General features: G+C 40.7%; 2 protein-coding genes across 4 annotated transcripts in view; both read left to right on the forward strand.

Moving 5' to 3' along the window:
- LOC114910685 (collagen alpha-1(V) chain-like) overlaps window positions 1-7,993 on the forward strand; it is a 45,142-nt gene extending 37,149 nt beyond the window's left edge. Inside the window, exons 5-9 of one of the 2 annotated variants that reach the window (XM_029252761.1) lie at window positions 3,422-3,553; window positions 5,814-5,919; window positions 6,152-6,519; window positions 7,002-7,139; window positions 7,350-7,993. In XM_029252761.1, the coding sequence (XP_029108594.1) occupies window positions 3,422-3,553; window positions 5,814-5,919; window positions 6,152-6,444 (531 nt within the window). In that variant the 3' untranslated portion in view covers window positions 6,445-6,519; window positions 7,002-7,139; window positions 7,350-7,993. Of the gene's footprint in view, window positions 1-3,421; window positions 3,554-5,813; window positions 5,920-6,151; window positions 6,520-7,001 lie in introns of both variants that reach the window. The other variant, XM_029252760.1, reaches the window with a different exon arrangement.
- Window positions 7,994-10,370: 2,377 nt separating this feature from the next.
- The window catches only part of LOC108925065 (collagen alpha-1(V) chain), a 37,980-nt gene continuing 36,173 nt past the window's right edge, over window positions 10,371-12,177 (forward strand). For both annotated transcript variants that reach the window (XM_029252758.1, XM_029252759.1), the window contains exons 1-3: window positions 10,371-10,444; window positions 11,377-11,439; window positions 11,842-11,916. In XM_029252758.1, coding sequence (XP_029108591.1) covers window positions 10,406-10,444; window positions 11,377-11,439; window positions 11,842-11,916 — 177 coding nt within the window. In that variant the 5' untranslated portion in view covers window positions 10,371-10,405. The remainder of the gene's footprint in view (window positions 10,445-11,376; window positions 11,440-11,841; window positions 11,917-12,177) is intronic.

Raw genomic sequence — 12,177 nt, forward strand, 5'->3', positions numbered from 1 at the left:
ATCGGCATCCTTTGTTTGTGATTGTGGATGACTTGGATGGAATGGGAAACTACCGGGTGCTTCTTTTATATGATGTAATTAAAGGACTTTTCGAGGTTGGTTTCAGTCAACCTGTGTTTTAGACTTTTAATCTCCAAGTTACATACATCTGGTTATATCTGATAAAAAAAATGTATATATATAAAAGAAATAATGATCCAGATGATTATGCAAAATGTACTCTGATCGTGGAAGCTGAAAAGGAATTTTTCTTAATACAGTTTTGTCCTTGACTTATAACTGGGTTCCATTCCTGTGACCTTGTTATAACTCAACTACCTCATAAGTCACAAATACCCTTAAGGCATTTAACAATATTTAACCCCTAAAAGGACTGGCATTCTGTCCAAGGTGTTTCAGATAGACTCTGGACTCCAAAAACCCTAATAAGACTTTCTGTTAATGAAAATTGATAGATTGAAAAGAGTATATAAACAATAAGGACACATGAACGATGTACTGCATAATGGGGCTTTGTTATATTTTTTCATTAATTCTACATATCACAGGGGGGCGCAGTGGGTTGGACTGGGTCCTGCTCTCTGGTGGGTCTGGGGTTCGAGTCCTGTTTGGGGTGCGTGCGTGCGTGCGTGCGTATTTGAATTTTGGGTGGCATGGAAGCACAGCTGTTGAGTAGAGCTGCTGCCTCAAAGCGCATGGGTGCTGTGAAATGATGTGGGTTCGACCTCTGCTCAGTCTCTGTGGGTTTCCTTCCAAAGACATGCTGTTCAGGTTCCCCCATAGTGTGTGAGTGACAGAGAGAGTGTGTTCCACTGATGTATGGATGAGTGACCCATTAAGTAGTGTATCTAGCAGTGTAAGTCACCTTGGTGAATAAGGAGTGTGGGCTGATAATACTATATAGTATCCACTGGAAGTCACTTTGGAGAAAAGTGTCTCCTAAATAAATGTAAATTTATGTATTTTTTTACATGGCTACCAAAAAAGTAAATATTCTGATGGTTGAGAAAAAACAACGTGAAAGAAAACAGACTGAGAAATGAAAGTGAAATCAACAGTGTAGTACGAAAATGTAATATTATGATCTATCTGTATTGTTACTCTTCTATATTAGTATTATTTTAACATGATATGTACATACACACACACACACACACACACACACACACACACATTTTCTGAACCGCTTGTCCCAGACACACAAGAGAGCAGGACCTGACCAAACTGAGTAAAACAATTTAGCTGTAAATAAAATGACAGAGTCAAAGAAAGTATGGGTATTTGTAGTACCACAGCTATCCAGCGTTACCATGCAGCAAATGGAGGGGTCGTTGTAAGATGTTACAACCAAATACACACACACACACACACACACTTTCTGAACCGCTTGTCCCATACGGGGTCGTGGGGAACCGGAGCCAAACCCGGCGACTCAGGGCACAAGGCTGGAGGGGGAGGGGACACACCCAGGACAGGATGCCAGTCTGTCGCAAGGCACCCCAGCGGGACTCCAACCCCAGACCCACCAAAGAGCAGGACCCGGTCCAACCCATTGCGCCACCACGCCTCCCCCTCCACAATCAAATATCAGAATGCAAAAATACTATAAGGTCGATTGGGTGACCATCGTTAAGTCTGTGTTGTTGCAAGTCGCATACGTTGTAAATCAAGGGTTACCTATATTCATCTTTAGGGTGATTAACACTTATTATACAGTCAGTCTTAGTTATCATGACAATTATCACGGAAAGGTTTGATTAATACCTGAAGCGTGTCAGAGCATTTCAGTTTTCCATCGCAAAATTTTGGTGAAAGAATGCTCTGGAGCTCTCAAATACTAAACCATAAAACATTTTTTATGTCTTCACACCTGCAACTTACATCATGATCATATGTCAGGTGGTTTGTTAAATCATCCGATCAGCAGTGGGAAATAATGAGATACATTTTTACCAGCATCATTATCTCTATTGCCTTAGGACTTTGGGTTCCCAAGACTCTGCTTACTTTACTTAAAGCCTGTAGAGAATATAAAATGCTAACCACGATGGAACAAAGACAGAAAGTATAAACATCTATTCCAAATGTCAAGGAAACTCATTATTTTTCCATTAGATGAACCCTTTCTCCAAACCACTTAGTGTCTGAGCGCTTTACACATTTATGCTGCTAGGTAATTTTTATTGTTTTAGCTCAGGATAAGTACCTTGATCGGATTAGTGCACCGGCATTGAGGATTCAGGCAATCGCTCTAACCACTCTTACATGCATTGTATTTCCATCTGCATCACGGAAAAAGAGAAAGTTATTTCAGCTTTGTTAGTTTTTTCAAAGAAGTCCGATAATACAGTACATTCGTTGCTAAAGCAATGGAAAAACATCACCAATAACAGAAGCCTAATCCTTGAGAAGAGCCTGTGAGCCAATGAATTGGTACACATTATGGCCTTTTTTCGCTACCAAATAAATTCATTACAAAAACTGAGTGAACAGATGTTCACATCTGGAAGGGTAGAATAGTCCAGGAAAATGCACTGTTACAGAAAAAAGCTATAGCTTTGCAAATGTGGTTTGCTTTAGTCTCAGAAACAGGAGACAAAATACTAATTATAGCATTGAAGTTATTGATACTACTATTACTATTGTCATTTTTAAGTACTGCACTGTTTTCATATGTGGCATGTTCCTGTTGTGGCTTGCAGTGTCTCTGCTTAAATCTTTAGCAGCTTTTGGTTATGATACATTTTGCTGTAAAAGTGTTCTACCCCAAGGCTTTGGCATAGTCAGCAACATGAGGTAACGTGAGGTATTGGAAACAAATTCATATTCAGGTCAGCTGTCCTCTTCCCGGTGCTACTGCTGTAAATCACAGCACAGTTTGTTGTTTCCTCATGTCCTCATGTATCATGTTTGCCAATAAGTTTGAATTAAATCGTAGGTGTCAACGCATCAACATGTGGTTTACCCACCTGTGCACATGCTTTTTTTTTTGTTTTTAACCTTACCTTTGCATGAACCATTAATGTTTGACTGCAGCGTAAGAGGCAGTGCTCTGTATTTGTGTGTGAGGATGGTAAGAAGGGCCTGTCTGAACAGGCATAACCAACAGAATTTGTCACTCACAATTGCCTCTCAACATATATTGGGAATTTTTTCTCTTTTTCTGTACCACTGAGCTGCGGTTGTATTCTGATGTAGCGTTTAGTTTCAGGAATCAGCATCAAGTTCTTTTTCACTTAGTCACCTAATTTGGTGTCTGGAACAATTTTTATTGTTTGTTCTGGAAAATAAAACACAAAAAAACATCCACCAAGATTAAGTGTTACAAGAAACAGCTGTTTCAGTTGCATTGTCTTTTTATCTTCCCATGTGTCCAGTTCTTGAGCCTTAATTGACTAGTTGTCATTTATGTCATTTTCAGGGAGACATTCAACAGCTGATGATTGTAGCAGACCACCGGGCCGCTTATGACTACTGTGAACACTATAGTCCTGACTGTGAGGTGCCTGTCCCAGATGTCCCCCAGAGCCAGGACCCGAACCCAGATGAATATGTAAGTACCTTCAAAGTGTTTATTATTAATTATTATTTGCTATTGCTCTTACATTTGGCCAAACTGATGATGATGGACAGGAATGACAACCAATGGTACACAATGGACCTGTACAGGAAGCAAAAATGCACAAACATAGAAAGGAATAACAAACCAAAGCTTGTACAGGGACATAACATAAGCAATTCCAGATTGTATATTAGGCTCCTTATACGCTATCCACCCATTTATACATCTGGGTTAACTTTACTGCTGCAATAAGGGTAAGGTCCTTTGCTCAGGGGATGTACAGCAAGACAAGCACAAAGATTTGAATCCAGGCCATGGGATTGCAAGACGATGAACTCCAACTATTCACTACTTATTGCCCTTACAGACAGTTGTCTTTCTTCCAACATTTAAATTTATTCAATCATTTCTTGCTACACTGTCTGCATATACAGTCACTTCCTGAAATAAAGTATGCCTGTAGGAACTCAAAAGATATCAAGGCACCCATTACCTGTTAACTACTGACTGATTAACTGTTTTCCAACCAATTCCAACAGTCATGTCCGTTAAATTTAAGGTAATGTCACTGCCAGTATAAATCTGTCATTTTCTATTACATGTCAGTATAAGTAATGCTTCAAGAGTGAACAAGATTTTTCAGAGCTTCCCTAGCTGTGGAAAATGCTGATTCTTAATTCCGTGCGGAATGATAAATATGCGTGAACGCAGTGGAGCGCTTGTTACAGCCTGCATCCTGGCACAGCACTAAGCAAAGGGCAATGTGGATGCAAGTCGCTATACCCTAATGGAATCATGTAGCCTCCAATGTTCAGAGAGTCTGACATGAATGAGAGTTTCAAGAGGGATGCAGCTGCTGAGATTATGCGCTAGTCCCACCCCCTTCCACTCTTGTCCTGAAGATGACCTCACCTCTTCCAGGATCCAGTTTTAGGACTGGTTTTAAGGATCTCTGTCACACTTCTCTGAACAGAATCCCACAGTTTAACTGGCTAATACATTGGGATTCTACATTAAAATAAATTAAAATTGACAGACATATCTAATTTTCCATTGGTTGTAGTATGTAAAAGACTCTTAGTTCAATTTTTTTAATTCCATTTTTTTCTATTTTTTAAAGGGAGTAGAGGAAGAATGAGAATGAATGACCTCACCATAGTAAACTTTTTTCCACCAGTAATGTAATCGGGCTAAAAGCTGCAATTAAAGCCACTTTTTTTCATTGAACACCCCCCCCCAACAGATTCATGGAAATCATGTTTCTTTAATTCACATTTGTGGCCTTTAGGTGAACTTTTTACCATCAGTAAAGGCAGGCCTGCTGATGAAGTCCCCGACAGATAATCTATCAGTGTCATGACATCTAATGTTCACAAAGGGAAATCCATTATTTCTGGGGAACATGAAGCAGAAAGTGGAATGTTTGGGAGAAATGTTAGCATTCTTTCTGAATGTCAGACTTTGGGTTTTTTTGGGTGGAATTCTTTTGTGGTGTGTCTTCACATGTTGAATTTTAGCTATTTGATTATGAACAATGTTAAAAATACTAAGAACAAGAAAGCACTATTACTAAGAGAGAAAAAAAAATACCACTTGTACACATGTTGTCTTCCTTTATAAAAGAAATATTACAAAAAATAATGAAAAGTATGTGTTAGAAATAATGTTTGCTCTTTGACTGTTCTTCCATGTGACAGCTATATGTGCTGTATGAAATGGAAAGATGTTTATTAGGCTATGTCATACTGTGCACTTTATGTACCTCCGTCTGCAATTGTTTTTGTTGAATATTCCTAAGGCTGCATTTTGTTAACCATACAGTGCATCAGTTACTCTATAACTGCCTCTACATGTTCATATTATTTAGTTCTTCAGCAGATGCTTTACTAAAAGTAGTATAGTTTACAGCTTTACTGAACCAGTTTTGATTAATAGAATATGGTAGTGTTTCTGTGGAAGCCCATAGAACAGTATTAGGATAGAAAAAAAGGGGAGGTGGGGAGGAATCCACTACTTGGGCATGTGATCGTCTCCCAGAAGGAGCTTACTTACAGTGACTGTAAAGAAGAATTAAAAGTAAAGAGATCAAGAGTTTTAGAAGAAATAATTTGCATTTTTCAGGAAAGGAGCTAGAGAAACACCAACCTATGCGCCAAACCGCTGTCTGTGGAAATCTTGCCAACTTAGTTGCAAGTAGTATACCTTTCATATCTAATTTTTATGGTATCTTATTTTATCCATTACGTCTTAGACAACTGAAGAGGACAATTATTACTACGAGTACCCGTACTATGAAGACATGGATGGAAAGCCCTCTGCACCGGATGAGGTTACAGGGCCCGTGACAGAGGATGTAAGGTATTCAGTTTTGTATTTTTGAGTATTTTGCTCAAAGCACTACAGCACAACCCCTTGAACCACTAGAAACAGCAGCCTTGATGTTGCAAAACTTTTGTCCTTAACCTCTAAGGTACCCACTGCCTATCCCCTGAGTTTCCTTTTTGCTGCCTGGCTTTTTTCTTAATACCATTCAAATTTTGTATTTTTTTTGTAGATTTGTGATTTTTTCAGTTGAATGCTGTATGTTTCAGGTAGAAGAAGTGATCCCAGATGTTGACAGGTCACGACGACAATCAGGAGGTGGTGACACCTGGAAAGGAAACCAAAATGGACAGAACAGGCACCAAAGAGGAGGAGGAGGTGACCAGTCCCCTACGAGAGCTATGACACGGAGTCATATGGCTATGAGAACTACTACGATGAGGACTGTGGAGACTCCAGATGTAACCAAGAATGTTGACATCAGTAGCAGCAGCGTGGGGCATGGGACAGTGACAAATGGCGGTGAGGTGGACCTGGGCTTGGGAAAGAGATTGACCTAAGCACTGGAATAGACCTGGAGAAGCAGCTCTCTACAGGAGTATGGACATCGGACTGTCACAAGGAACAGCTCTCATGTTAGTACATCCTTGATCATCTCCAGCAGGAGGTGCTGCACTCTGGACCTGTGAGCTTCCCAGTGTATGCAGGCCACCAAGCCTACATCATGGAATATGTTACACTTATGAAAAATGACAATTATTTCTAAATACCAAAAATAAAATTGAAGAAACCACTTTAAAATATTTTATATTTAAAATCAGAAGCAAATTTTCCACTTATAAAATTAAATTATTTATTAAACAATGCATTTGATTAACTATAAGGTTTATATAATGTGATTCACATTAGAAAGATTATCTCGTGAACTACTACCACACAATATATTTACATGCAATATCAAGTGGGCTTCCTTACTTCTTCTCTCAGCTATCAACTTAATCTATGATAATCAGTAAAAGGAGCAAACGGGCAGTCAGTGTAGACAACGTGCTGCTGTTCATTTCTTAGATCTGTCTCATGATTCTGTCTGCCAAAAAATTCTCTTTCCTCCATGCAGGTTGACAGTTATGGAGATACTATGATGAGGTTGGTGACCTTAACTACAATGAAGGAGACTCCAGAACGGGAAGCAGCAGTTCAACCACTTCTGGGAGCAATTCCGTCAGCATCGGAGGCGGGTCTGTCAACACTGGAGGTGGTTCTGCCAGCAGAGAGTTGGTTCTGTAGATATCGGAGGTGGTTCTGTCAGCAGAGGTGAAGGTTCCACCAGCAGCCGAGGTGGTTATGACAGCAGAGGAGAAGGCTCCATCAACATCGGAGGGTGGTTTTGACGGCAGAGGAGAAGGTTCCATCAACTTTGGAGGTGGTTCTGACACCAGAGGAGAAGGTTCCATCAGCTTCGGAGGTGGTTCTGCCAGCAGAGAAGTTGGTTCTGTAGATATCGGTGGTGGTTCTGTCAGCAGAGGAGAAGGTTCCATCAGCTTCGGAGGTGATTATGACAGAAGAGGAGAAGGTTCCATCAGCATCGGAGGTGGTTCTGCCAGCAGAGAAGTTGGTTCTGTAGATATCGGAGGTGGCTCTGTCAGCAGAGGGGAAGGTTCCATCAGCATTGGAGGGGTTCTGACAGCAGAAAGAGAAGGTTCTGTCAACATTGGGAGGTGGTTCTGCAGACACCGGAGGCGGTTCTGTCAGCAGAGGGGGTGGATCTGTCAGTGTTGATGACAGTTCTGTCACCACTGGGGGTGGTTCCGTCAGGTTTGGAGGTGGATCATCAAGTGCTGGAGGAGGTTCTGCAAGTGCTGCAGGTGGTTCTGGCAGGGTTTCAGGTGGTTCCAGAAGTGCTGTGGGCGGAGCTGGCAGTGCTGCAGGTGGTTCCGCCAGTGCTGGGGGAAGTTCTGCAGGTGCTGGAGGCACTGAAGATGAATATTACACTGATCTTGATAAGTTCAAAGAAGAGGATTATGATGGAAACTATCCTGATCCCTACTCAGACCTCAATTATACAGATCAAGACAAAGAGTTACCCGTATCAACTTTTGACAATTATGGACAGGTAACATACTGTTATTTAGTTATTTATATTTCTAAGATTAAACTTTGGGTTAATGTTAATGTGCAGACCTGTATCTGATTTTACAAAGAAAAAAATTGTGATGGATGAGCAACCAGTTAAAAAAAAAATAAATATATTTGGATGTGGTCATGACCAGGTTGATGGATGATGGGAGAAAAGGGGAAGAAGGGTGAGCCAGCTGTCATTGAACTGTAGTATAATGCATACAGCAAAACACACACACACACACACTAAAACAGCAGTCTCTGACATATGCATATGTATAAACTGGCAGTGTTGAGGTATAAACATTTGCACTGTGTCTTCATTAAAGGATTTTGAAACCTTTCTCATGCCTAAATAGAGTGACTTCCAGAATAAACACAGAGGGAAACTGACCAAGGAGGCTGAGCACACATGAATGCCTCAGAGGTTTCTGTAGTGTCAGCGCACAGAATCTGACATGACGCCATACTGCACGTTATGGTGCAGTCCATGGTTCTACATACAGGTGAATTCATAATCTGATAGTAATTATGTTACTTCTTGAAAAATGATGACACCGACCGCTTCTTTTGTGATATCCATAAATAGGCACAGATTTTTCGCATGCAGAAGGACTAAAGTTCTACATGCTGTTTAATACCACATGTGAGAGAGTTACCGTCACATGTTTAAGTACAGTTTGCTTGTTTCTTTTTGAATCACACTGTGCTCCTAAGCATTTGTAATCAATGGATGTAAAACCTGCCTCTGAACCTGTGACCACAAGGTTAATTCTCTAACCACTGAGTATCCTGTTAGGATGAAGACAGGCGTGGTACTTCAGCTGTACTGCTGCATCCCTTAACATTGTGTTCATTACCAAACCAGATGAGTTTTGGTTTAGTGATGTCCGGCATTTTGGCCCACATTAGATTATTTCAGCTACAGATGTTTGTCTTTACAACTGCTTATGTTTTGAAATTCTGTCTATCCGCTGCCGATCACAGTCTTTCTGTTACATCTTATTCTGGGTGGGCAGCATCTTAGCTCATAAACAAATACTGAGCTCAGCCAGAAGTGTTTTACCACTCAAACTTGACCACTGAGGGGCCTGGCTCACAGCATCCCTTTTCCGTGTCTGAGATCACATTGGGCTCATTTCTTTAATGACCATCAGCAATCTGTTAATTTTTCCAAGGCAAAAAATATTGTGCAGACAACCTTACAAAGTGGTTGAAGTGTATCTTCATGCTTATTTGAGCACATGAATGCACATCTGCCCTCTCTGGTGTAAACTTACACTCTCCTATCCTGTTTAATATAGATTCACTCAGCCTAAGTTCAGAATCAGTCCACTTTTTAATTTTAACTTTTTATCTGAAATACATTTTAATTTCAATTCATTATAATAATAGATATAATTAAAAAAAAAAAAAAGAAAAAACTCTTAAATAGTGCCTTCTCTCGCAGCCAAGCAGTATTCTAAGACCCTTCTAATTTTAACAACTCTTTAATTTTTGTCAGCTGTCACAAAAAGCCAAATCATTTCAAAACCATCAAATGACAGGAGGTTGTGAGTCATTTATTTGGAAAGTAATTGCTTCAAAACATGTGTGGGCTGCTAAGACAGACTAAAAACACCAAGTATAGCCAGAGGATGCCAAGAGTACCCATGCTGTCTTGACGAGATTCTCCCCCCTTTTCAACCTCAGGAAAGCAGAACTTATCTCCTTGGAAAGAGTGTGTGCATTGCTACCATTGTCAGACTGAGAACTGGAAGGATGTTGCACTTTGGAACTGGGACTGCGCAAATCTCCTTGGATACTTCTGCTTGCTGTAGTCATGCTAAGATGATCTGCATAATCCATTATGTAGCTTGTACTACTACATGGCAAAGAAATGCAAGTTTTGTAACTACACAAATACAGATCCGTCTTAATGATGCTGTTAAACGTCGGCTATTACCAGCAAGTCTTTATAATATTTTCAGCAGGATTGTGAGCCTAAACTCACACACAAACTTCAATTTTTCAGCCATTGACACTCATAGACAGTTTGTCAAAAACAAGGAGAATCGCTCCCAAGTGAAACAGAGCCAAGAGGGTAAACAAAAAGCAATAAATAGGTACATAACTTTGTATCTAGGAGAAAGGAAAGATGCCTTACTCTTTTTTAAAGTCTGATTGGAGTTGTAGTTGATTTAATTATTCAGATGTTAAATTTATCTGTCAAAGCTTCGTCTCAGGAATCCTTAGAGAGACACTGCTGAAAACTGCTTGAATATTTTACTGTTTACACCTTATTCATCAATATTTGTAGCACAGCAGTCAGGCTCTTCAAGGGTTGGGCACAGCTCTGATTTATGTTAACTACCCTGTCATTTGTATATAACAAAATGTGCTTTTGTTTGTGTGTTACAGGGGATGCTTGTGGAGGGTCCATCTGGCCCCGAAGGTCCAACTGTAAGCATCTCCTTACCGAGCATGAGTCACCCTCATGTTCTTTTGTTATGCTCTGTCTCTATAATGGACACACATCCTGAACACGTGTCCTCCAAAACACCATGCACACTCTTCTTTCATAGTACATCTTTCACGGGAAGAGCTGACAGACTTGTGCTGGAAAGAACTGTACCACCACCAGGCCCTAAATATAGCCTAATGGATTTCTCCTTTTGCGGTGTCTCGGTTCTCATCTCTTTAGAATGTGCCATGCTAACTAGTGAGGGTGAATTAGGATTTCTTTTTGCTTCCCGGAATGAACAGCCTTGCTTCATTATATACTGATTTTGGTCTGAGTTGTTGTCAACCACAAAAAGGCATAAAAACATACAAGTAGCAACAAAACTGCTGGAAGCTTAGGATATTCTTCTTTTCTCCGAATGTGGTCAGTTCATTTATTAACTGCACACTGTTACTTGCACGCTATTTGACCCCCTTGAGGTCCTTGGGAACATAAAACTAACAATGACATCCAAGAACAACATGCAGTGAGGGAGAAGGAGGAGATTCTTCGTGATTCATATGGTGACAGATAGCCCGCTGGCTCAGAAGAAGCCACTCCTCTCCCGGGGTGTTCGCTGCATGCAAAGCGAGTGTGTGTTTTTGTGCAGATATGTCCTTGCTTGTGCTGAGGAGTGCAGTTCTTGGAAGGAGAGCCCTCCAGACTCTAGTTCTGAGGGTTCATGCTGATGTGGAGGGGTGATGGTGGCCAGTGATGTTATATTGTCAGTTCATTTTCCCCATTTTTTGCTTCTGTTCTTTACGTGTACATTTTCGAGTGTTGCACATCTGAATGTGGACAGTGAGCTTATTTTAACCCCTAACCTCCCTCTGTTTGTCTTCCATGGGTGTCCTCCTTGCCATGTCTTAATGAGTTCTGACATTGTTTACAGGGTCTCCCTGGCCCCACAGGGCCGTCTGGTCCCCCAGGAATCCCTGGAGATCCAGGTGAGAGGGTGAGTATGCTCCATCGCCATGCTGAGAATGCACACTGAGCATGTCTGAAAAGAATGTGCACACCATGTTAAAAATAAACCACTTAGACACCACCTAAATTGTAAACTTGTCCAACAGGACTGAGATGTGACACCAGAGTGACCTTTTCATAGTCCTTCATCACTGCTCAGGAAAATGATCTTTATTCTTAACTTTATGGAGCATGGAATTGTATTGTGGACCTGTGCAACACTCTGTTTTTGTAACAAAGGCTACAGAGTATTACTTGATATGGTACTAATTCTCTTCACATGTCACCAGATAAACCTAAACTCACAGTTCTCTTTCATTTTTGATTGACATACGATGAACAACATTGAATTGCATGCAGAGTTTTTGGCATGTGTTGTCTGCTCCTACAGGGCGCACCTGGCCGACCAGGCTTGCCTGGTGCTGATGGTCTTCCAGGCCCTGCAGGGACTGTCCTGATGCTCCCTGTAAGTAAATATTTACGGAATTATGCAACACCTTCATCACAATCCAGCTGTAATAACCTTGCTTTTTTAACATCATTTCTGTCCTGTGCTGTACAAATGGGTATTTTAATAAGCCTCCAATGATTGCAAATAATACTGAACATGGTACTATATGAACTTTCTTGACATTGGTGTTTTATCTCTCTTAGAACACTCTCATATTTACATTTTGCATGAGGTAATATTGCCCTTCATCCTGTAGAGGGTGCTTCTCTTTCCTAC

The sequence above is a fragment of the Scleropages formosus genome, chromosome 6 (assembly GCF_900964775.1).
Source record: "Scleropages formosus chromosome 6, fSclFor1.1, whole genome shotgun sequence".
Taxonomy (NCBI): Eukaryota; Metazoa; Chordata; class Actinopteri; order Osteoglossiformes; family Osteoglossidae; genus Scleropages; species Scleropages formosus.